This window comes from Danio rerio, chromosome 16 (genome assembly GCF_049306965.1).
Source record: "Danio rerio strain Tuebingen ecotype United States chromosome 16, GRCz12tu, whole genome shotgun sequence".
Taxonomy (NCBI): domain Eukaryota; kingdom Metazoa; phylum Chordata; class Actinopteri; order Cypriniformes; family Danionidae; genus Danio; species Danio rerio.
The window spans coordinates 24,136,153-24,163,502 of record NC_133191.1 but is presented as its reverse complement, the minus strand read 5'-3'; the positions used below and the strand labels follow the sequence as shown (position 1 = coordinate 24,163,502).

The 27,350-nt window shown below is 36.4% G+C and overlaps 1 protein-coding gene across 3 annotated transcripts in view; it reads left to right on the top strand.

The window, feature by feature from the left end:
- The window catches only part of shc1 (SHC (Src homology 2 domain containing) transforming protein 1), an 81,404-nt gene that overhangs the window by 14,134 nt on the left and 39,920 nt on the right, over positions 1–27,350 (top strand). The window contains exon 2 of one of the 3 annotated variants that reach the window (XM_005169755.6): positions 21,464–21,505. The exons of the other annotated variants lie outside the window; for them this stretch is intronic. Coding sequence (XP_005169812.1) covers positions 21,494–21,505 — 12 coding nt within the window. The 5' untranslated portion in view covers positions 21,464–21,493. The remainder of the gene's footprint in view (positions 1–21,463; positions 21,506–27,350) is intronic. 3 annotated transcript variants of the gene reach the window in all.

Sequence of the window (27,350 nt, the reverse complement as noted above, 5' to 3'; positions counted from 1 at the left end):
GACTCATTTAGGCCTATCGGATCTATTTTTGGCTCAAACTGTAACAGGAGCAAAGAATTTAATTGGTTTGAAATCGGATGTCTAATGAATGTCAAACATCAAACTAACTTTACCGTGGTTCAACAGCATGGTATGGAAATCTTATATACCTGCTCGATATGCGGATGATCCCGTCTTATACAGCTGGCATTGCACGGCTCAAAGATACGTATTTGACATAGTTGCCTCTGGGATTCGCCAATGCAAATAAAACAAACACACAAGAAATACACGTATACCACATGAAGATATCGTGGACCAACACACATTCTCACGTTAATTTCATCGTTAGTAAATCTAAATGTGAGCGTGAAATCTGGTGTACGCAAAGTTTTCGTTGATACATGAGGCCCCAGATGATTTTCAACTAGGTGTGGCTGGAAAATGTACGTGGGCGGTTCACATGCGCACTGAATGCACAACATGTGCGCATGTGCGCTTCCAAGGCATGCGCTCAGCAGCCACATTTTAATAAAACTATAGCGCTTTATATCAAAACTACATACCGAATATATATATAAAATAGCTATTTTGCTATAATATTATTTTTTTTATATATATATATATTGACAATGGTGATGTCAATAAATATTGGTTCTGATTTTATCGCCCAGCCCTACTTATTAGTTTGACAAATTGGAAGTGACACTAGCTAGAGGTGTGTTGAAATTGATTGAATTGATGTATTGAACATATTTTCACCACAGCTCTAATGCTGGTTTCACACATAAAAGCTACAATTAGGCATTCATGCTAGTAGAATACACACAAAGTCAATGCAAACGTGTGAATATAAGCAAATTTACACTAGGAGGTTTACTCAAATTACGCAAAATATGTGACTTGTTTTCCATGTATGTATCAATTTGCTCAATCGCACAAGTTCAAGTAATAAAAAATTTAATTCAAAGAAATTGAGCGTAAAATTTGTGTTAGGTGGAAAACATCCTGTGAGTAAACTAGAGCAAGTGATGCAGTGTAAACCCAGCATAACACAGCGCAACCTCTACCATTAAACAGGTCACAAAATGTCAACATTTTGTCATAGTCGGTAGCCCATATATGACAATCTAATTGTTCTTGTCAAGGTTTGTTGAACATTTACAGATAGTTGACATTTAGGAATAGAATTATATCTGTGTTTAGTTTGCAATCACAATCTTTACCTATAGAGCTTAAACATATGCAGTTGTACTGAGATCTAATTTTTTTACCCTGGGCAGGATGTCAGATGGGGTTTTTCAATGGGTTTTCAATTCAGCTGCTGCATATCTAAAGCGTACTCTCTCTCTCTCTCTCTCTCTCTCTCTCTCTCTCTCTCTCTCTCTCTCTCTCTCTCTCTCTCTGTGAAGTCGGTGGTTTTGTCCCAGCCTGCTGACCATCTTCTATTATAAGGCTGTGATCCTGAAGGTTTCTTGAACAACTTGCGCAGATGTTTAGAGAGAACTTTGGACAGCTTTGGAACATCTACAGCAGCTTTGACCTTTAGTTGGTCAAGTTGTGAGTCAACAGGATGTTGATTTGGTTTGCAACAAAGCGATCGTGTAGTTAAGCTATGTGTGGAGGAACATAACCTGAAGCCACATGGACAAAATACAGCGATAATAGAAACACGTGGTGTGAGGTTGTTACACACAGACCTGTGACGCAGGCATTGTCTTTTGTTTCTCTCTCTCTTCCTCTCTTTCTAACCACTTGTCTTATACATAAAGTGGGGAGGAGGCATTTCCTGTTCAATTCTGACCATGTTCACTGTTCTCTTTAATATGTTTCCAAGCTAAAATTCTTACTTTAAAATGAATTCCAAAGCTAATGTGCAGAGTTCTAAGCAATTATAAAAAAAAGACTTGCAACTAAAACCGTAAAACAAAAATATTTTTTCTGCTAATTTAAATAAACTACATTTAAAAAAGTTAAATAATAAATAAAAAATAGATGCTTAAGTAGGAAAAAAAAACACTTATTTGGGCTACACACATTATTGCTAGGTTATTTCAAGCCATATTTAGGTAAAGTATGGACAAAATAACCCATTGGGTTGGGTTATACAATTATTATTACCCAATATTTTCATATTTTACCCAAATAAGGGCTGAAATAACTCATTTTTTATACCTGTTAAAATGCATTTGCATAACATTGTTTTCATCCAGTATGTTGGATTCTTTATTCAAATGTTTTACAATTTGCATACAAATGTGACTAGAGTCCCAGATACTGGCACAGTATAAATATAGACAGACACAGTCTTTGTTTATAACTGAGTTATCTGGATATTTATGATCCACATGCAGGTAGTAAAATAGACCAAAGGCCTTTTCTTTAGTCTCTCTGTCTGTCTGCCTCTCTTCATGTCTGGCACCCTGTCTTCCTGTCTCCAGACCATCTCCTTTCCTCACGTCAACACCCTGTCTCTCATTTGACATGTTTTGTGGAAGATATTTTCAGGCTTTTGCTAAATTTCTCAAACTGTGACATTTTACTCCAGAAAGTCAAGATGAATTGTATCTCCTCATGGCCTAAATTCAAGTGTTACTCTGAAAGGTTTTTAAACTGCATATAAATTTTTTTTACATAAACCGTCTCTTTCAGATCACAAAAGAGATCAATGTATTATGCTTCAGTGGTTTGTATAAGCAGCCATACACAAGTTTATTTACAACATTTTTCAATGTTTTATGGGATGTTTGGAAATCACATTATTTATATTGCATTTCCTTATTCAAGACTTTTATAGTACATTGTGTGAAAAACCTTTAGGTTGAAAATACATAATTGTAAAGCAATTTTTTTTTTTTGTTATCCATCACTAATGTGTCAAGACGTATGCAAATGTGTCACTAGAACTGAAATTAATTCACCAAAAACACAAATTTACCATTACTTGTACAAACAGCCCTATGTCATTACAGCTCTTTACAATAATCTAAAGCATCAAGTAGGGATGTAACGATTCACCTGACTCACAATTCAATACGATTTACGATACTAATCTCACAATTCACGATTTAGTCACCATTTTTTAAAGAGCCCATATTATGGGTTTTTTGAAAATTCCCCTCCATGTAGTGTGTAACACAGCTCTAAGTGAAGTGAAGTATCCAGCTAAGGCTTAAATCTGTTAGTGTACAGTGTTTAAAACTGTTGATTCATCTATAAAAGAGTCGACTCATAGTGCTTCAAACGAGTCGCCTTGATACCGATTCATTAGGTGTTTCGCCATGACTTATGAACGAAACCAAGTTATTCACGTGCACGTGCAAACCCGGGAGATTTCAAACCTGAGGCTCCGCCCTCTGATGCAGAAACCCAGACACACACACCCACACACCCACAAACACACACACACAAACATGCCGGTCGATTAAAGTCACATTGCAGATGGATATATTGAGTCTCTACCCAAAGATGAAACCTCAGCATTATAGCCAAGCAGTTGGAAACTACTGGAAACTTCTGGAAACTACATGCTACAAAGAATACTTCATCTGCGTTTGTTAAAGGAAGGATCAGTAAAGAGTAACTTACTGCTGGATGTCAGGATGGATTTTTTTCCTCCACTTCTCAAGTGTAAGTACGTGCGATTAAAGTTGCCTCGTTGACTCTAGCTTGCAAATGTATTTAGTTGTGATTTGTTACTTGTAACCGCGTGTACTGTATCAGGTTAACTGGCTATATTGTCTTATCGCGTGCAAAGTCACGTTAAAAACGCGACGCGTGCTGCTTTGTTAACGGAGCTCCGTGGACGAGGAGTAGTGTGTGTGTCTGTGTGTGCGTGTGCGCGCGCTGTCGTCCGGAGGTGTGTGTGTTTGTGTGTGTGTGTGTGTGTGTGTGTGTGTGCGCGCGTTGTCGTCCGGAGCAGGGTTAAGTGCGTGTGTGTGTGCGCAATATGTGTGTGTGTGTGTCTGTGAAAAGAGCAGAGTGAGAAGCTAGGAGATCTCCTCAACTGTTTTTGGAGTTTTTGCTCAATAAAATAGTTAGTCGTCTGTATTTTCAAGTCCATAGTCTGTATTTACATTGACCCACTGGCAGCTAAAATCCACGCCTACACTATCGAGCGTGTATGAACTGTGATTACTTTTATATTGCTGATTAGCTGTTTGGCATTTCACTCTCTGACTGAAGGCAGTCGACCAATCGCAACAGACTGTCATTGGTCCAATCAGCGCAGATTAGCTTCACGCTAAGGAGGGGTTTGGGAACAAATGAATCACTGGACGATTCATACAGGAGTCGCTGGGATAATTAGGTAAAAATAAATGCAGATTATAAGACCATGAAAGTGTTTTTTGACCTTGCATGCATATTAAACTGTTGTTGGAGACCCTTACAACCAAGATATGACCCTATTTCATGTATAATATGGGCTCTTTAAACAAATTTTATTTATTTATTTTTTTATGTTTTTTTTCAACTTTGTTATGACAGGACAGTAGAGAATTCAGACAGGAAAGCATTGGGAGCAGAGAGAGGGGAAGGATTGGCAAAGGACCTCGAGCCAGGAATCGAACTCAGGTCGCCGTGAGCACGTTGGTGCTATATGCTATATACCCACTAGGCTACTTGCGCCAACTTAAACGAAACATTTTTTAACAAATTTAAGGTGCAGAGCACTTTCATTTTTTTTTTTTTTTAAATGCCACACTTTTTTTTGCAAAATAATATATTTTCTGGCTTAACCAAATTGCTATTTTAAAAACCAATAAATTAAAAAAGAAGAAAAATAATACAAACTAAAGAAGACTCTTTAGTTTAAACAAACTAAAACTGTGACTGTGCTGGGATGTTTTCTGGCGTAAACTGAGATCTTTGCACATTTGCAATGTACCTTGCTTAAAAAAACTCTTTCACTGAAGACTGAGATGGCTGGTGTGGAGAGAAAAGCCTTTGCTAAATCAGAGAGCAGCGTGTACAGAGGTGGTCAATAGGCCTACTGCTCTAGGGGACTGACCACTGGCATCAAAAAACAGATGATAATATTACTAATTATATAGTAGAATAAGAATAGAGACAGGAGTTGAACATGATTATGAAGAGGAATAATTCATATTAATTGTATAATTAATAAGTATAAGTATCAGTGTGATACACTTAATAAGAGATAATCTTCAACATTTTTAAATGTTTAGTAATAAGCTTATTATCAAAATATGCATAAACTAATTTGAAAAGGAGAGGGTAAAATAATCTAATACCTTGTTCTGTGACAGAACAACTTTCTCCTTCAGTCTGAAAAACATCTTCACGCTTTCATATGAAAACACTGATGCACCACGTGATCTCCGTAGCACTTGTCGGAGCAAGCAGAGCTGCAAATCGCCCGATCTGCGTGGTTTGTCTTCCTAATAGTTTTCTGCATATAACCATCTGTAACAGTAGTTTTTCACAGTGCTAACAGTTTTTGTGCATCATATATGTTGTTCTGTTAGTGAAAGCATCTTTTTGCAGCTTTTGCACACAGTTTGTGTTTTGTCTGACACACTTCACCGCTGTCATTTTACTCTGTCGCCCTACCTTTTGCTCGCCGCTGATGTGCAGCTAAAGCAAGCTTGCGCCTGTAAAGACAGCGCCCCCTTTGTTAAAAAAAATGTATCATGATTCATTTAACATTTCCACTGATTTGAATCGTCACATAATTGAATCGATTTTCAACTTGTTTACGGTGAGCCATTACATCCCTAGCATCAAATGGTTGCTGATTTATAATCTCATGCTTTAAAAGGTACCTTTTCAATAAATCGTTCAACCCAAAAAATTTATTTACTCTTCTTCAAGCCATCAGAGATTACTTCTTAAAACAGAACATTAAAGAGGATACTTGTGCTTTGTGATTCATAAAATGCAGTTAACAGCTACCAGCTTTTTTAGAGGCAAAGCAAAATAAAGCAAAATGAATACCCATGACTCATAACAATATACTGGGGTCTCATGAAACAAACGGCAGTCTGGAGTGGTATTGATGTTAAATAATGTTCAGTTGTTTTGTAAATACTAGTTATTTTGCTGTATAAGACCTTGGTATATACTAGAGCTGCACAATTCTGGCTAAAATGAGAATGGCAATTTTTTTGCCTAAAATAAAGATCACGATTTTCTCACGATTCTGTAGATATAAACTAAAGGTAAATATGAGTGGGCTATTATTATTGTTATTCTCAAACATGTGGTCAAACAGCAATAGGCTTTTTTTTGGTCTACTGTTGGTTAAAATGCTAAATTTTGTATAGACTTGGAATGGTGGACTTGAACAGACTTTAGATTTGTCCTGGTCATTAATGCTGATGATAATTCTGATGTTGAATCATTGTGTTTCAGGCATATGCTTGCAATCTGTCATTTTCTGCTCAAAATCTGTCACTGACGTGATTTTTGTGAATATAGAAGACTGGGTGGATATTTATGCATTTCGGCAGATTTTGAATACTTTTTGGGCTGTCAGCTACATCTGGCAACACTATGTGCGCTTTAGGTTTCTTTTTCACAGCTAAGAGCGGTTCACTTCGCGCGCGGCTCGCAAACGATCACTCTTTGTCAAAAACTGAATGTTATTTACAACTTTAAAAGCTGTTATTTACAGCCGTTGTAGGTTAAGTTCACTAAACTTTATTCAGAGGCGTGCACGCCCGCCCTCTCTATGGTAACAGCTGACGGTCAGCTCACGTCACGTGGGATTTTGCGGTCGCAAATACATCATTACATGAAGACAGAAATGACATTTTTGCGGTGAATTATACCTTATAAATACAGCATGTGACTCTTTCAACACCATTTGGAGGTGTCCACGTTCCTGAACAACGTATGTAAAACAATGTGGAGACTTATGCGGCCACCATTGCATCTTTCCTGAACTTGAAAATGTGATTGACAGAATCGTAGAAATGCTGGATTAAGATCGTCTAGGGGGTCAAATCGAAATTGCGATCTTTTTACATTTAGTTTGGCCTATATATTTGTTTTTGTTTGTTTGTTTGTTTGTTTGTTTATGTATATAATTTGACTCTCAAAATTCCAGTTGCTATTGGCTTGAATCACCAAGAACCAATTTCTGCTGAAATTCTTCTTTGATTCATTCAGTTCTACTGAAGGTCACCATCGTGGATGGCTTAATGGAATGTAAATTAAGAGCAAATTCTCATTTTGTGGAACTATTTTCTCTTGAATGTCAAATAATTTAAGGCATTTTTCCTGTAATCTTCCTGTCTGAAATAGCTCTCAAGTATTTCTTGAAAAAAAGGAAAATAATGGCTCATCAGAGCGACATGAGATTAAATACCGACCATGTTCACTTTCACGTGAACTCTCACTTTAAAATGACTTGTTTGAAAGTTTGGGTGTGCAAGGAGTGTTACACGACCTCTGACCTCCTCTTCCAGTGGCAGGACCTTCTCTAAGTTCACACACATCCTGCTTGGTCCTGGTGAGCTGTGTTTGTGGTTCCTGTGAACTTTTTTCACCCCCAAGGATGCTGTGGCCTTTTGTCCAAATGGTCTCGCGCCGAGTAAAACCCACACATCGCTCACCCACTGCGAGAGACACGCAAGCTGTTTCTCAAATCCTGCACTTGTGTCCCTGACGCCTAGGCATTTGGAAACGCGAGCTCGCAAATGTTTTCCCTAGCTGAGAGTTTGATGGTGATCCAAGGAAGATTATGAGTTAAAATGTTGGAGACTTTGACCTACTTTGTGAATTCATTCTGTATTTTGTTGCTGGTTTTAGCATGCGGTTCGTTTAAGGTCAATCGCACATTAGTTCCTTTGTAGTGCACATTATTTCAGCATTCTATGTTATGAAAACATGCTTGGGTATTCTTTTAGGCTTTTCCTGAGATTTTGTATTAGTTTCTCAGGGTATATGTGAAGGTGAATCATTGCACAAATTACATTTTGGTTGGAAATGTATTCTGTTTAAGTTAAGCTTCTAAGGTGTCAGGTTAGTTAATACTTAACTAGTAGTAACACTTTACAATAAGGTTGTATTAGTTGGCATCAGTATACATTTAGTTATGGTAACTATAAAAAATAATTTAGAGAAACTAGAAAAATTATGTTATACTAACAAGAAAAATGTGTTGTAACTAAAAAAATAAATTTGGGCAACTTAAAAAAAGAAGTTGTAAGAACTATAAAATGTAGAAAATTAAGTTGGAGTAACTAGAAAAAGGTAATAATTCCTTATAAGTCCTTACATTTATATAGCGCTTTTCTAGACACTCAAAGAGCTTTGCACAATGGGGGGAATCTCCTCATCCTCCACCAGTGTGCAGCATCCACTTGGATGACACAACGGCAGCCATATTGCGCCAGACCACACACCAAACACCAGCTGATTGGTGGAGAGGAAACAGATGAAGCCAATTATGACATGGGGATGGTTAGGGGGCCATGATGGACAGAGGCCAGTGGGCAAATTTGGCTAGGATGGCGGGGTTAAACCCCTGCTCTTTTTCGAAGGACATTTGATTTTTAATGACCACAAAGAGACAGGACCTCGGTTTAACTTCTCATCCGAATGACGAAAGGTCATTTTAAGAATTAGAAAAAGTGAGTTGGGCAAAGAGAGAGTTTAGGTTAAAGTTGTAGTGACTTTATTGTAGTGTACAACATTGCAACATTGTCTAATGTGTTACATTTGTTCTTTATTTGTTTATGTATGTATTTAACTAATGTAATAATTAACACATTAATACTACTAATAATTTGTCATCGCTGAATACAGCCCAATCACAATTCTACCCCCTAGCCCTTCACCTTACACCTACCCCTTATTTTGCAGTTTCATGTAAAGGGGTGGGGATGTCCAAATGCACTTCATTTTGAAGGTGTAAGGTTAAGGGGAAGGGGTAGATACCCCTTGAAACTGGGAATTTTTTTAGGACCACACTCGAAACCAAAGGGTACGAAAATTTCTCACAATACACCCGCCACAACGGAAGCATGACTGCACACGGAAATCAGGAGATGCACAATTTAATATTTTTTGTCATTGTTATGAATTTTTACAACAAACAAGCATATATTATGTTTTAATACATTTATAACGGTATTGGTGTTTAATCATCAGGCTTAAAAAAAAAAAGCTAAAATAAAAACTGCTAAATTTCGCTATCTATAATCCTTAATAATAACTCCTGTATAGCAGTCCTGCAGCATTCTGTCACTCGATGACACTCGAATACCCTGTCAGAAAAGTGTAGTGGCTGGGAATAAGCATTTTACAGTGTCTGGTATAATGTTAATGAGCTTATGAGCTTATTGGCACTTTATATCATTATGATAACATAATATTGTTGCCTTCAGTGATTTCCTTAAAGGGGAAATGAAGCACTCAGTTGTGTTCACATTATATAATTTTGAAGCCCTTCCCTCTCACACTCGGTTTCAAGAGCCAAGGGGAAAGGGTAGGGGAACAAAAATAGAATTGGGATTGAGTCTAAATGTGTTGTTCATTGTTAGATCATGTTATCCAATCGAGAACAATATCTTGGTGTATATGTAAGTAAACATTATCTAATTAAGTTGTTAATGTAAAGAGGTGCATTAGAATGTAAGTTAACATTAAAGATTATGTAATGCTGAACAAAATAGTGGGGCTGCATAGTGACACTGTGGGTAGCACGATCGCCTCACAGCAAGAAGGTCGCTGAATTGAACTGGGTCAGTCGACATTTCTGTGTGGAGTTTGCATGTTCTCACCATGTTCTCGTTTCCCCTTCAAATCCATGTGCTATGAGTAAATTGGTATAAGCTAAAAATTGTCCGTAGTGTATGTGTGTAAATGAGTGTGTATGGATGTTTCCCAGTGATGAGTTGCAGATGGAAGGGCATCCACTGCGTAAAATATGTGCTGGATAAGCTGGCAGTTCATTCTGCTGTGGCGACCGCTGATTAATAAAGGGACTAAGCCAAAAAGAAAATGAATGAATGAATGAACAAAATAGTTGTTCACCATTAGTTCATGTTAACTAATGCAGTAAATAACACTTTAATATATATGTAGCCTGGCCTATTTTAGCAAATTGCATTTGACTTAATCGGTCATGGTGATTTATAAACTGAACATTGATTGTCGTGTGCCACATCTAGGTTGCTTCACAACATTTTAACAGAAATACGTAAAGTTTTTCCATTCTTCATGACGAGTTATGTAATCTGTGAAGTTGACCAAAAGGAGCACAGCTTTCAAACATGACGAACAATGGAATTGGTAATGCTAAAAGTTTTGCCAAAGTGGAAAAGGTTTGTGGACAACCACTTCTGAAAAAAACATGCCACTTCTGTTTCTTTGTTTGGTTGTTAATCCTATTGCAATGCACAATTTGACATGTTTCTAGTCTACGACAAGAATTTAGGAGTTAAAATCACATCAGACAATGTTGCTACTTTAAAGTCACCATGAAACAGAAGGCCTTGAAATGAGAAATGAGGGGGAAAAAATTGGGTGGTGAAGGATTTTGTTTTGGAGCTGATTGAATTGTTGAAGATGGGTGCTGCTAGCAAAAGGAAGGGAGATCGAAGAATGGATGAAGGCAGAGCAGACATGAGACACGCCCTTATAACTCCGCCCCAAAGGCATTCCATGTGACCAGAAATGAAGAAAAATCATTTTGAATGGGAAGGGACGGTTTATGGTATTTGATACATTATGAGGGAAAATTAGTTTTTACTAAATAATGAAGTGCACAGATATATATCTTATAACAAGCACTACTATATAAATATAAAACTAACAAATAATCTGTTAATAATCAGGTAGTTTAACTGGACTGATAAGCCGTCATGGTAAACACTTTAAGTGTACTGACTAAGCTTGATCCGAATTAATGTTTTTAAAAGGATTGGAAGGAGTGGTTTTCTAATTCAATCGAGGGGACACAGAAACACTTAATTAGGTTGAAACTGAAACTAGGAAGTACTGTGCAAAAGCAATGACAAAAAAGGCTTTATTACATATGATGTGTGGAATGAGCTGTGGTTTTTGTAGAATGAAGTGTCATAAATGACTGTCATGTAATACTGAAATTCTCCTTCCATTTCTGAAGTAGAGCAGAACAATGTCACATCAGTCCTCTCAACCACAGACAGCTTGTTTTGGCTACTGGAACAGGCGGTTGTACAGCTTGATAAATATAAGTAACATGGCACGAAACTTCATGTGCTTGTCTCCTAATTAGGACTTGTAATACATAAATATTGAGTCTGCTCTTTGAAACAAAGAAGCGATGGTAGGAAAAAAATAGCTTGTGGAGACTGTGGGAAACTGTTTATCCGTACAGTGTGTGCATTTCAAAAGGTCAAATCCAGTTTGAATCTTGTTGCAAATCAAGTAAACACTATGAACAGATTCAACAGTCAGAACGATTTCATTCCAGTTAAAATAAAATGTCCATGTAATTGTTGTCTGTGACAAAAATATTGTGTGTGTTCTGAAACAGTCATAATGAAGTATAACCTGCCAATAACCAATAAATTAGCCAATAGGCATATTTTTGCATTACGACTTCAGATACATCTACACTACCCGACAAAAGTCTTTTAATTGATTTCAGCTGTAAGAGCAACAAATAATAACTTGACTTCTAGTTGATCATTTGGAAAAGTAGTAGAAGGTAGATTTTCCTCAAGATTCTCTTAGAAATCAGTCAAGTTTGGTAAAGGAAAATTTCATGGTTTGGGGTTTCATTCAGGATGTGGGGCGTGCGAGAGATCTGCAAAGTGAGGTATACAGCCTGAGGTATCAAGAGTTTTGTGCTATCCATTACATTACAAACCACAGGAGAGGGCAAATTCTTTAGCAGGATAGCACTTTTTTTCATACTTAAGCCTCCGCATAAAAGTTCCTGAAAGCAAAGAAGGTCAAGGTGCACCAGAATTGTCCTGCCCAGACACCAGATATGAACATTATTGAGCAAGTCGGGGGTTAGATGAAGGAGGAGGCATTGAAGATAAATCCAAAGAATCTTGATGAACTCTGGGAGTCCTCCAAGAACACTTTATTTGCCATTCCGAAAGACTTTATTAATAAAGCTGAGGATGCAGTCCTTCAAGCTCATGGGAGTCATACTCAATATTTAATTTTTTCCACTGCACCATGACTTTATATTCTATACTGTACATTATTTATGTTAAGTGACAAGACTTTTGTCTAAGTAAAGACCAGGCTTACTGTCCTAATTGAATGTAAAAAATCATGCCATGTTCAAATTTTATTTTGCTAAAATAAGTGTAATCTAGAGGCATTTGCCTTTCATTTAAGCCACTTCTGATACCAAATGATCAACTTGAAGTCAAGTTATTATTTGTTGTTCTTATAACTTGGATAGGCGACAAGACTTTTGTCAGGTAGTTTAGATTTTTAGGGCACACTCCCACTATGCTATCCGAACTGTGCCCAGGCCCAGATCGTTTGAGAAGTGTGAGTGCGCTGAATCGGGCTCAAGCACGGTTCACTTGGCCGACCCTGGCCCAGTTGGAAGAGGTGGGCCTAAACGCGGTTCACTTGGGTTTCGAAATTGAAAGTGAGACTTTTAAGGGTTGAAAGGGTTGAAAGGGTTGAAACCCTGACTTTTAAGGGTTTCATATGGATTTATTAATCATTCTACTGTTCAATAAACGCAAACTGCCGTAGTTTATTAAAGACGCAAAACCCTCACTGCATGACAGCTGCGCACCTTCAGCAAACCTCCTCATTCCTGCAGCACGAGGGCTTTATGATTTTTTATGAGCATCAAAAGGGGCGGATCTGTTAGGCGAAATATCTGACTGCGTGTCACCGCATCCCTAAGGACTGTTTGGCGAAAAATTTGACTGCATGTCACTACATATCAAACGACTAAAATGATATAACTAGAGAAATCTCCACTGTGCTTAGCTAAAGCGCTTACTGAACAGTGCAGCATCGATGACGTAAGCGTGCCCAGGCCCGATTGTAGTGTGAGTGCCGGCCGTTGGGGGAGACGGGAGGGGGGACAATCGTGCTTTGGCCTTGTTCGAGACAACTGTACATAGTGTGAGTACGGCCTCAGTGTGCATTCAAATATTTGTTGTATTTTATGCATTCAAAAAGTGTATATCTTTTATGCTTATATGCCATTATGGGCTTTTGTAATTTTCTTAAAGGACATTTCTTGAAGAAAGCATGAAAAAGAAGAACCAAATTTTGAAACAATCTTTTTGTTCTCTAAAATTGATTGGTGAAGAGAAAAAAACAAATTATTATTCATTTCTTGGTATTTTTGAAATCTAGTTTCTGCCGCAAGTGTGGAAGAGAAAGTGGAAGCCGGTTCAAGGAAGCGGCAATATTGTGTGTTTCAGCTGGATGAACTGTGGTAGTACTAGAGAAAAAGAGAGAAAGAGGAACAGACCAAAAATAGAAAGCTCACACTTTTGCAGTCTAGCAGCCAGAGTAATTGCTAATCTAATGTCCATTTAGAAAATCCAGCAACACAATCCCACAATTCATTCCATCACCATTTTAATCTTGTAGCCTTATTTATGGTGTCACGTAGCTAGCCGCGAATTGACAAATGTGTAGTATTTATCTTGCTGTTGCGTGACAGCACAAATCAGGGAAGTATTATCTGTTTTTAAGGGGTGGGGGTTACTGATAGCTTTGGTATGTTGTTAAAGCTGTGTTTCAAGATAGCGCACAGAATACCTGTGTATGCATAAGGTGGGCTTTTCATATAGTAAGCATACTTGAGAGGATCAAAGTTCTCATAAGACCAATCTGAAACCACATAAACAAATTCTGGGCCTTTCATGTTGTTTTCCTGCGGACTTGAAAATCGTTTGTTTCGTTAGTGTAGATCTTTACCAGTCATGACATGCACAAGAGTCCCAGTGTTCCAATGGTCCATCAGAGGTCATTCACTAGTCACAAGTTCAGGTTTGGTCAGTATGGAAACTCTTTTTAAAGCCCAAAGTGTATCACTATAACATACTTTCAGTGTTTTGTGGGTCTGGCTGATTAATCGAAAGCAATATTCATGTGCATTTTGGCAGTAAAACTGGCTCTGTAATCAGCTCTAAATCTCCAGCAGCTGTTTTCAGATGGAGCAGCATTTATAATGCAGAGCCATAGTTCACTGACAAGCTACGCAAAAGATCAAAGAAGATTTAATTGACACAATCCTGAAAGCTTTTGCACCACTTCTCACTATCAGTGAACTTGTCACGTTTTTTAGTTGTGTTTATTAGTGAGATGAATCAATAAAGCTAGTTAATTTCCAGACCATCTACTTTGTGTTATATTTTTCAGTTTCCACATGAAAGGAGGATATTTACTAGTGATCACAGAGCCATGTTTTCATGACATCTTTTACTGAATTGTGATCTCAATTTCATTATGGGCTGGCTATTTCATTCAGTATGGGCTGGTTTAAGATTCTGACAGTATGATAACCTTGAATAAAAATATCACGGTTTCATGGTATTGTGATTACTACTCTAAAATATGTTCTTTTTAAATGTCTGGGTAAAAAACAAAACCTTTTTTCCCCTTTAAACACAATGTATTTTATTTTGAGAAACATTTAAAACATTTTGGAGCAGTAAACGTCAGGCTAAATAATTTAAATGATTCATTGACTTCTGCTTTCTTTATTTGTTTCAAAAACACAGATTTCTGTACAATTTAAAACAGCATCTTTGGATATGTGTTCTTCTGAAGATATTTTTGTCTAAAAACCCAAAAAACATAAAAAAAAATATCTTACATATACCATATGAATGGTATAGCAGACCATTTTGGTGGTTTTAAAATCTAGACTTTTCCAAACCTATGTATACCCTGAAAACGGTTATCGTCCCATGCCTACGCACAGCCCTAGTATTCTGTACCAGCAGTGAAAATACTTGGTTTTCTGTATCAAAGCAAAACTTAAAACACATACTAAACAACAGCCTTTTTATTAACAAATTTGAATAACATTAACAGTTAAAAAGATGATATTTAATTTTTTAAAATAATCATTAAAAAAAGTATTTTAAATTGTGGCAGTTGATTCTGCTGTGGTGACCCCACATTATTATAGAGACTAAGCCGAAAAGAAAATGAATGAATGAATTTTAAATTGTGAAAAAAAACTTCTATAATGTAGTCTACTTTTTTGAAAGTACACAGTGGCAAACTAAATGTATGAGAATAATTTGCTGTTTAAGCTCCTATAGGTGCATTTTAAAAGAACCTTTAAATATCAAATATTTATATTAGGCTACCTTTGAAGAATAGAGTAGGCTGTTTCTGTATCTGAATGTTTGTGTCAGTTCGATTAGTACTGCACAATTCAGTGCAGAATAGAACTGTGAATAAACACATGAGCACTATTTATGCTCGTTATAGTTATATTGTGGCTTTCCTCCTTTCTTATCAACAAGTGGCAACTGCAGCTTTTGAGTTCTCTGTTCTATGGGTAGTTAAAATCTGTTATTGTATCTATTTTATTTTATTTACTTAGTACCGAATTATAACTCCCTATTCACATAGGGCTTCAGCGTCAAGGCTTGACTGAAGGCGTGTCTAAAGTTGGTGCTAACACGATCATCATAGCAGCGTCAACCAATGAAATTCAGTCAGCAATAGGCCACTGTCTAGCTGGTATATTTGCATACAGCGATCTAATTGGCTGACGCTTCCGTTGGCTCTTAAAATTGAGCTAGTCCCAACTTCTGCAGCGACCAATGCCTCTGAAGCGGCGCTGACGGATCCACAATGCAGTTTTGCAACGCCTGACGTCACCCATTCAAAGTTAATAGGAATCGTTGAAGCTGACCCACCGTGTGAATGGGGCATAAGGTCTTGTGGTAACACTAGCCTAAAATGTACTTTTAATGTGTTCATTTACAGGAATTCACATCCTTTAAAAATGTACTGTATTTTTTATAGCATGCTCAGATATGGGTAAAACGATTACATTAATTTCAATACTTGAGCCTTTTCTCTCTACATGTTTGGTGAGCAGTAATTTGTTTTTATTTTAGTTCCATATTTTCTGATTCTAAAACAACTGTCGGAATCCAATTTGATAAACAACGTCCTTGTGGACAATTGAAGTAGTGTTAAAACAATTCAAAGCTCTTGTCTGACCTGCATGAGCATTGTGTGCGTTGTTCATCAAATGTTAGTAAATCAAATGTGTTTGTTTCAGAGCCATGTATGGCCTTCTGTGTCTAAAATATTGCAATGTGGTGTAATTCAGTTCAGTCGTCTGGTCAACCCTGTTATTAAGAGTCTTGCCAGGAAAAAAAAATGCAGGCTATGTTGAACCTCTGTCCACTCCTAAAAAGAGAAGTGCAAACACGCACACCTTCCTCTGTTATCAACAGTCCACCTCAGGCTGATGCAGAGCTGTGGACCTGTGGGACCTGCAAGACAAGTTGCTTGTCACTGCCGGCTTATTAAAGTTTTAAATTTAGAATTGCTGTTTTATTTTTAGCTTGTCCTCTTGGATTAGTTTAGTTTTGGTTGGTTTCACTCTGCAGATGTTTTGTTTTAGGTGGTGCTTTTCAGTTTGTGGTTATTAATAACCAATGTGCAGTAATTTGGGTGGCTGTTTTGCAGGGCTGTCTTTTGGTTGAAATCTTTTAATCTTGTCCACTTTTGACCTCTACCAGAAGTTGTCGAAAATTTATTTAATTGGTTTGGTTTGTAGTAAAATGTGGTTGAACCTTACACGTGATTGTTATTATAGTTACACAAATGAGAACTAGATATTTATGCTACTAGGTGTATATTCTCATAAAACAGAAAAAAATAAATAAAAATAAATAAAGTAAAAAAGGGGTGTCAATGAAAAGTGGTCAACGCCAGGGTGTTGGGTAGCTAATTGAGTAATAAATTGCATGTTACATGTTAGGATATACGATATTGAAAACATATTTTATTGCAGTATTTCCGTTCTCTGCAATTATATATTGCAATATAAATACAATTTCATCAAATGGCTTAAATAGCTCTATTTGCAAAGTCGTTACTTTAGATAAATTGTGATGATTTGCAGGGGTGTGAAATATAAATATATTTTTATACAATATATTGTATACATATAATAAACAAACTATAGTCATAAAGTTATTTAAAAAAAACAAGGTCTGTATTATGTGGTTTATAGTATTCTAGAATTATATAGTAATTCTAGTATCATCTAGTATTTATAAAGGCTGATTTATACTTCTGCCTCAAGCGCTCACGTATGTTCCAGTGCAGTCTTGGTCCGGTCGCATAGCCCTCGTCATGGCTGACGCTGATGCTGACGAGCACCTCTCAAAATATGTTATTATATGTCGCAATGGCGCATAGCGCAAGTTCTGTGATTGGTCAGCTTGGTATTGATTGTGGGGGGTGCTGACAGCCACGAGCACAATGGAGCAAGTAAGTGTCGAGTCCTGTGAAGTATCTCTAGATGGAAACTTTTGTTTTGTTTTTATCCTATAATGATAGTTGTTGCACGGCTACCAGTTCCTGCCTCTGAATGAGTGAGTTTCAGTTTCTTATACATTAAGGTAACATTCAGAAAAAGCAAAACACCAATGAAAAAACTCGACACAGAGAAACATAAAATCAACGTAACATGGCATACTTTGTATTGCGGACGCACATATTGGGATATCGGTGATCAAATGATAAATTGTGCAGCTCTATTACATGTGGAAGAATATTGTATTAGATTTAATATGGGGTGTTTTTTTTTTTTTTTTTTTTGCTCTTCAGCTCTGATGACATGATATATGATAGTTTGAGGAACATCAGTGTAGATTTTGTTACACACTATAATCTGTTCAAAAACAGTTCATGTTCATGTTTTTTTTTTTTTTTTGCTTGTTTTTATGATAGGAGCAAAAGCAGAAGACAAAATGATAATTTAGAAAGAGCATTATAGAATATTCTAGTCGTCTGACCAATCCAACAAGTGTTTATACTCACAACATCACCCAGTAATATTACAGACCTTTAAATGGAGACCTTCTCTTATCTGTTTCTTACGAATAAAAGTTTCCACACTGAATCCAGACAATCATATGAGTACAACAATAAGGGGAAGTAATAATAAAGCAATAATTATAGGAAAATAGTAATTATACAAATGTAATTAAATGACAAATTATCAAATCATTAACTAATAATCAATAACATGATAAATATATAAATGACTAATGTTTCAAAATTATTATAAAACACAAAACAAATGAACGGTTGCTTTCTTGAAGCAACACACACACACACACACACACACACACACACTGCTGCAAGGATGTTCACATCCTTTGTTAGATTATGCAAAGGTAACTTAACCCTGCTTTTAGTTTTTATTTTAGTCTTTATCAATCAAACACTGTGTTATTAAAGTCTTGTCACAGCATGCCTGGTTGGTGGTTAAAGACTTTATGCTGTAATTGTTGTGTAAGATAAAAGAAAACTTTGATGAGTATCTTTTGTTAGTCTGTGGGTGGATAGATTTTAACTAGTATTAGCTGCATGCAATGTGGGCTAGATTAGTAGCCACAAACCAGAAGTCTTTCTGATGTTAATCCTGCACAAGTTACTATAGAGTCCAAAGACCATCATTTAAAAAAATAAAGTGACACTTTAATATGTTTTTATCAATTTCTGTGCAATTATTAAAACAATTACCTTGTAAATTGTTAACCGTGGTGAAAATGACTCTCTGTGCCTTACATTCTCTGCTTACACCTCTGCTAAAGTGTGAATGTGGTTTCAAAGTGCAGCAACAGTGCTTGTTTAAATGTGTGTGCTTTGCAGAGAAGTATCATTGATGAGCTGAAAAAAAAAAGAAAAGAAAAAAAAAAGCATTGTTAACAAAAAATCACAAAATGTTCCGGAGGAGTTGCTATTGGTAACTAACTGCAGGAACACTTCTATTCTGGGTGTCTGCTTGAAGAATGTTACCTGCTCTGATCAACTCCAGCAGGCTGGAACATGTGTGCCACTGTCACCCAGTTGAGTCTGCAGGCTACAGCAGACGTACCCATTACCCGTCCTGCCGGGTCATTCCTTTCATTCCATGGTTTGTCTGAGCATGACCACAGACATTCTTCAATGTGCCTTTCTTTTTTCTTTTAGGGTGTGTTTTATTCTTGGATGCACATGTATGTGTGCATTATCTAACTGTAATCAGAGGTGTTCCTTACTGCCAACTGAACTTTTTTTTGCTTTTGTTGAGAATGTTGGCATCACGGTGGCGCAATGGGTAGCACGATCGCCTCACATTAAGGAAGTCACTTATTCGAGCCCTGGCTGGGTCAGTTGGCATTTTTGTGTGGAGTTTGCATGTTTTCCCGTGTTGTGTCGCAGCTGAAAGGGTAACTGCTGCGTAAAACACATGCTGGATAAGTTGGTGATTCGTTTCACTGTGGCGACCCCTGATTAATAAAGGGACTAAGCAGAAAAGAAAATGAATGAATGAATGAATGAATGAGAAAGTTTTTGTGCTGATACCATGGCTAGTTTAAGCCTATTATGTAATAAACAAGTGTGTCACTAAAAATGACAAGGTGGAAACAAGGCCCAGTTTTAATGAGAGATTCTTTTAATAATGTTCAAGTGATTCATTCAAAATGGCTGATTCATTTAGAAACAAAGTAAGTGATAGGGCTGGACAATAATTCGATATCAATGTATATCGCGACAGAATTTTTTTCATTAATGGTGATATGATTTTTAAACCCATTTCCAGCATTTCGATATAAATTTGCATATAAATATATTTTATGATATGTAGGATTTTATACATTGTATCATTTGTCACTGAATGACTTTCAGTGCTCAGCCGTAAAGAGCATGGTCATGTCACTTGCATGATGACGTACGTAACAGAAATGCTGCCTGCCAGCGCTCTGCAGTTCGCTCCATCACAGAAAGTTTTAGCTACAAAAAGAATGGCCTGAATACGGATGTGAATAAACAAGCTTCCACAAGTAAGAATGTAGACAAATTAGTTGATGAGAGAGGAAAGTCTAATGCAGTGGTTTGGAAGTGGTTTGGCTTTTTAAGTTCCGATAAACGGAACTTAAAAGCGGGAACACATCGAATCTGTTCCACCCGTTAGAACAGTGGTCGGGAATCAATGGCAAAACCCACCATGCAGCTTTTGTGGCAAAGTACAAGCTGGGCGAAAGCCGAAAGAAGGCATGCGAGGAGCTCCAGCATTAACTGCAAACTTTTCAGAAATGGCAAATAAGTCGTGTATGCTATGTACGGCAAATAAACTGTTTGCGGCAGTGCTGGATCTTGCTCCGGCAAATGTCAGATATTCGTGTTTTGCGTAACTTGTACGTGGTGAATATCTGCATGTGTGTTTATGTGATAGAGAGACTGTGAATGAGTCCGAGTGAAAAATTGCTAGCAAAGCTGTGTGCAATGTTGCCAGATTTTGCTGACTGATTTCAACCCAAAAACTCTTCATTCCAGGTCTATATACTGTAAAATGTAGCATTTCATCCAACAGTAGACCTACACATAGGCCTAATATTATTATTGTTACTTTATTGTATATGTTTGAGAATAACAATACTAACAGCCTACTCATATTAACCTTTATTTACATCTACAGAAGCGCGAGATATTTTGATCTTGATTTTAGGAAAAAAAAAATCGTCATTCTCATTTTAGCCAGAATCTTGCAGCCCTACTTAACTGTGCTTTGTATCTTATAATCTGGACCACAAAAACATTCTTTTGTTGCATGCATTTTTATAATTTTAACCTGATTGTTACCTAAAATTATAAAAACAATTTATGCCAAAAATAATTAGAATTTTAAATAAAGATCATGTTCCATAAATATAAGTTTTAAATTTTCTGTAGTAAATATATGATAAATTAATCTTTCATAAGTAATATCCAGTGCTAAGCACTTCTTTTAGACAACTTTAAATGTGATTTTCTCAATATAATTTTTTTAAAGCTTTCTAGATTTCAAATAGTTGTATCTCTTTAAAATATTGTCCTATAGCCTTAACAAACCATACATCCATAACCATACAACCATACAAACATACATACAAGTACACTTTTTCAGCTTTCTGCTTTTTCAAACAGTTGTATTTTTTGCATTGGTAACAAGAATTATAGTCTCATTCTTCATTTGTTATCTCAAGACCTGTTTTAGTTAGATTTTTACAAAGTAAACGACTCCATAAGTCAGCTCACACACTGGTAAAACAATTATGATATTATCATAGTCCATAATATCACACACCCCTACTTGCGAATTGCCTCGGTTGAACCCCTTATACTGCCACAGGATATTTTTCTCACATGTGCTAAAAGGATAAGCGCATCTACTGTATAATCCTTGACTGAATCATACAAAATGTCTTGGGCTAATCTGCTGTGATTGGTGGCTTTGCTGATGTGTCATGTGATTGTTGTGTGAACATGCTAATATGCGTTTACATGCACTTTCTAGGAAGACTGACACACAAAAGAGTGTCTTCCAATGGAGTATGTGGTAAGCGTTCCCAAATATTCACCTGCACGTACATATCCCGAGGCATGGAGGCTGGTAAAAAAAAAAAAAGCCTGACGCACTTCTAAGTCAATGTTTAAGCCTGAAGGGTTAAATTACATGCTGTTACTCAGATTGAGACCAAACCAAAAGGAAATACACACTTTACAATTTATATAAATTAAATATTTATGTTAAATGAACTTCATTTGTAGGCTGTGCATTGATTTGCTAGTAGTATTACAAGCCTTTTGCTGAATAAAGCACTTTTGCTGCATTTCTTGCAGGTAATTATTGTATTAAGAGTTGAAATAGGATTTGATTATGTCGTGAGTGCTTATTTTTAATCTGTCTTGAGCCTGTAACATGGCTACGAAAGTTAGTCTAGCAGTTTCAGAAGAGAACATCTATGAATATCTTTTACTGCATTCCTTACATGCACGCGCACTGTGCTTTATTCACAACCTTTCTGCAGGGAGTTGAAAATATAGGTCATTAGATTTACCATAATGTCTGACTTGGTTATCTCACTTCCTGTCCTTCCACTTAGAGATGCGCGGGCTTTAGTGTGTGGCTTTCTAGATGAAACATCTTCATGTTGTCGTTAATGAGAACCATCAGCCTCTATGCCTAGGGATTCACCCCCAACATGCACCAGGTGATGGAATGGGTGTCTGGATCTTCACTTTGCCCATGCATTTTCCCCTTATTCTTTTTTTCTTCCTTCAGAGGTGTGAGTTTAACTTTTCACTTCATCTCAATGTGTTAGAGTTCTCGGGTCATGGCACCAGACTTGTGAATGAAATCTGGGAGTTTGGGATTTGTTTCTTACCTGCTTTGGGAGTTTCTCCTCTTGGGTTTATCTTGGATCTTTTGGTCTTTATTTGTACTAGTTCTTATAGCTTGCAATATCAATCAATCGTCTTGATGATGATGCACATTGTGTTTATTTACTGTGTTCATTTTTAACTGTCTAATTTGAATGTAGCTCTTGCAGGGCTCAACAATGAGAATGGTTTTGCTTATTTTTACCTTTTTTTTAAAGGAATGCACTGATTTAAATATGTTGGCTGATGTTGATTCTTCATAACTTTAAATTTAAAAACTAATACAATGCAGTGTTTCCTCTAGGATTTTTTTCCAGCTCTGGCAGCAGGCCTTACTACCTATGGCGTTATTTCAATTACAAACCAAGATCGCATTCACCTAATATGAGCATGAGAACCTCTTTGCTTTCGAGATCTTCTTGTGCACTCTCAAATAAACGCTGCTGAAGTGCAATTTAGTGCGTTTATGTAACAAGTATGTCTCCAACATTTATTATATTTGCTAAGAATATTTATGAATGTCTTTACCAAACCTACAGAATGGCATTGATGCATCCTGAAGTAAAGTGAAAGGGCCATAAACTCTAGCAAGATAAAGTCATTGTATGCAAAACCATGGAACTCTATCTATAAATAAAGGATAATTATGGAAAATTATGTTTATCTTAATTGAAAGCTACGTCATGTTTGCTGGCCTCATGCACCTGTCAGTCTGTCAGCATGTCACCTTAAAGGGTTAAACAAATAATGCACAGCACTACTATGATTACAGAAAAGTTTCTTAACTTTAAATTCACTTAACTTTTAATAAGTTTTGGTTCGATTATCACCCGCTATTAAGAAAAAACAACGACTGAATATTTTGAATGAGAAGCTGTAATGGTGTGGCGCCCTGCCATAGAGGAATGAATGTAGCAGAAACCATGCAATGGGTACCTTTGTAATGTTTTAATACTTTAACTGCAGAAATCAAGGAAACTGCTAGAAAACATCTAAATCTGTCTTTCCCAAATTTATGTATAAATTTCAATTTTTAGCTTAATAGTTGACGATTATTTTCTCAAAATTGTGTCTTAATAAACTAAAAATAAGACACTAAAAACTAAAATCATTAATTGTACTTGCTACATATAAATTTTGGAATCACTATTGCAATGTACAGTATGGTAAATTAACATTATTTTAATCTGAATAGTTTCCGTTTTCCATCATGCTTAAATTGTACTGTAAACAAAATTGTAAAATACATTAAAAAATTAGGGGTGTAATGGATCATGGTTGATCCATGATCCATACGGATCACAACCCAGTTTAATAACTGGGATTAATAACTGGGATTAATTATCCGCAGATTAATAACTTTTGAACTTTTAGGTTAATCCAACATTTATAATAATGGGGTCTATGCACATCTTGAGTTTTAAAGCCAACGATAAATTTCTGGCGAAAGCTTAATGTGACTTTTTTCAATTTTATAAGGTTGTTTTTACAGCATTGATGTTGTAATGTAATTACAATGCATTCAGTACAATGCATTGAATAAATAAAGTGTTCATTTAGTTGTTCAAGCGTAAAACGAGATAAAAGACTTTTGTTATGACCATTAGCACTGTCAGAAATTCCACTAAAAATACTGAGGTAAAATAAACTGTTCTATTTTGAAGACAGGGCGAGGGAAATTGATCTCATTGTGGTGCTACTTGTTCAATCTGAGACCCACTTCATATCGTATATCAAACAGGCAGTGAATATCACTGATTTTTAACGAAATCCGATCTTAAACGTGACTGTTTTGTAATAGAAAGTTTACCGGAAGCCCTTGGGCTGCCTGACTGATTATTAAAAGTCTGTGTGCATATATCCCATTGCAGAGAGGTCACCTCTCGCGTCATTCAAGTCACATGTATGAAAGCATTTTGACTTTACTTCAAAATATAATGATGATAAAAAAAATTTGTAGCATTTACATTATATTACCAGTGGGTGGCGACAAACAAACATCAAACTTTTGTCACTGAATAGGTTTTCAAAAATGATACACCTATAATGAAACATGAAGTTTTATGTATGAATTGTTGAATCATTAATTGAAAATAAATATGACATGTTGTACAAGATGTTAGATTTTTATATTTAGCACTATCAGCAACAGTAGCAAAGATTTTTCGAATTGATTATTTTTTCTTCTTTTTTCTTCTTTTTTCATGATTTTTATTTTTGAATATGTATAAATAAATGGAAAGCAAATGACATCTCTCTCCTCCTTTTTGCTGATTTTTATCTAAAAGGTTTACCTTTTACGCCATGCCTAAATTTTACTGTAAACTATTTGTAAAATACAGTAAAAATACAGTAGATACTATAAAATATATATTTTTAATTTTATGGTAAATTAAATCAGTTAAGTTGTATTACTATAGTCTACATTGTATCTTTCTTATACAGACAAAAACACAACCAAACACATGTGTAAATGTAAAAGTCATGTGAAGAACAAATGCTCATTACAGCTTCACAGCAAGCCAAGAAAAATACTAATATATAAGAGACGTCCTGTATCATTCACACAGCTACTAAACACCATTATTGTCACATACATGAAACTAAAGTAGAGCAATACACATCATTTATCAACATTGGATGTGATATAAAACTTTATACAACAGTTCTATCTGGTTCTCGAATCTGATTTGATATTCTGCATTATCAGAACTTGTACAGCCTCTTGTACATCAGTTTTAATCCGCCCACATAGAGTGACAGCAGATCAATAAACTCACTAGTTTGACAAATATTGCAACTGTTAGACAACATAATGTACTTTTGATGCTTTTTAGTTGAGAATGTAGTTGTTTAGATCGCAACCATGCAGTTTATGTATAAGGGTAGTGCCTACTTTAAATATTTATGGTATCCATCTGCCTGACATTGAATAGAGCAAAGATGGTTGACATTGTCCATACACAAGATGGTGACAGAGACTGCATAATAGGGATGTAACGGTATCAGAATTTCACGGTACGGTAATACCTCGGTATGAATGTCACGGTACGGTATTTATTGAATCATTTACAGGGAAAAAAAAAAACTTTTGAAAATACTCCAAAAAAGTGCCAAAAGTGTCAATGACATACAAATTAGCCATCTATCTGTTAGCTTTGAAACAGGAACTTCAATTTTAATAACAAAAAATTATTAAACCATGTAAAAAAATAAAGTTTCAATTTAGTATTGTTGAAAACTCATCACATTTAACATTTAATCACTCACTTAGATAGAGATGGGTTTAAAGGAAAATTATCATATAACTATAATCTGGTAAAAGCTGGTATCTCTGGGTATTTACAATGTCCCCTGCAACAGAAAAAAACCCTCTCATTTGGGACTGAGGTTTCTGGGACAAGAGAGATATGACTTGGCCCATGTTGACAGCAGTGGGGTAACGTTGTGCATTGTCTTTCCCCCACTTGAGAAGACAAACCATGAGTGAGATAGAGATCTCTTTGCGGTACATGTCAATGTCTGCATCAATCTGAACAGTGTGCTGTGTTTCTGCAGTCCCCATGACTGATTATTAGTCGTATTCCCCAACTTGCAGGCACGTGCACACATAGGGCTCAACCTGTGCAGTGCACATGCCCTTTTTAGTCTTGGATAGAAAATGCCCTTCCAAAACGATCAAAAGTGTCCCCGCGACGCGACACAACCTCCGTCCAGTCCAGCCCTTCAGTAGGCGCGCGACAACACCTCTCTTGAGTATGCGCGCTCAACCCCCCCCCGGCGCTTTACAATACGCGCGCCACAACACAGCTGATCAGAACGCGCGCGACAGCACCGCTATTCAGCACGCGCGCGGCGACAACACCCGCTTTAGGTTCGATCATTTCCATCTTTTTTTCCATCTCCGCTACTAGCAGCACACTCCATTTCCGCATTACTGGATCTGTAGCGACAACAGACCGCAAAGGATTATGGCCACGACGGGGCTGATGGGAAATGAAGTTTCAGCTACCTCCCGTTCGCTTCATTCGCCTGAGCAAATTTTCTCAGAAGACCTATAGTTTTACCGAGTCATGCGACTTCGGTAATATCGAAAAAATTTAATATTGCGGTATGACGGTATTTACAATACCGTTACATCCCTACTGCATAATATTAACTAAATATCAAATCATTATAAAAGTTATTACTTTTTGGTTGGCCATTTGTTTGTTTCCAATTAGTGTCCTGTCTTGTTTTTGCAGACTAGTTCAGTAAAAAGATAGAAAGAAGAAATGCCTGCATGTGTTTAATGTTTTTCCTTATCACAAACACAACAGTAATCTGGTGGTGTTTGCTTTGCTTTGGATTTTTTTTAGGGTTAATTATTGTGATCTCCTGATTGCAACAGAGAAATACTGGGACATATCTGTAGACTGATGGCATTTCATGCCGTTCAGCCTTATAATCCTAAAATGTCAGCAAAATCACCTGTTTTGTCATCACTTTAGACATTACGTTAGAGAATCATATACAGCCATATTGCACCACTGCTCACGTGATATTGTTTATGTATTTTACAACACTGATGAGAAATTAAAACAAAACTAAAAAGAACCACAATAATGTTTTAAAAAAACTAAAACGTAAAAACTGAAGTGTCATACTCTGTAACAAAACCAATTTACGGTTATTCACTGTATATTAAGGAATCTTCCTGTCAACCAGATTACAGATTTTTACTGTAGCATTTTTACAGTTTTTTTACTTTTAATATTTGCACCATTTTACAGTCTTAACTTTTTAGTTGCCAACAAAAAAATCATATAAATAACCAATTTTTGACAGAAATTGTTCCACTAGCAATTCTTGCCATTTAATCAAACCCTCATTTGTAAGGCTTTTAAATATTTTAAAATTGGTGACATATTTACACCAGCACAATTGTCAAATCCTAAATCATGCACATCCTCAATAAATGTTACATGCTTTGGTTCAAAGGAGTGAGTGACAGTTCTGTCACTTTTCACAAAACACTCTTG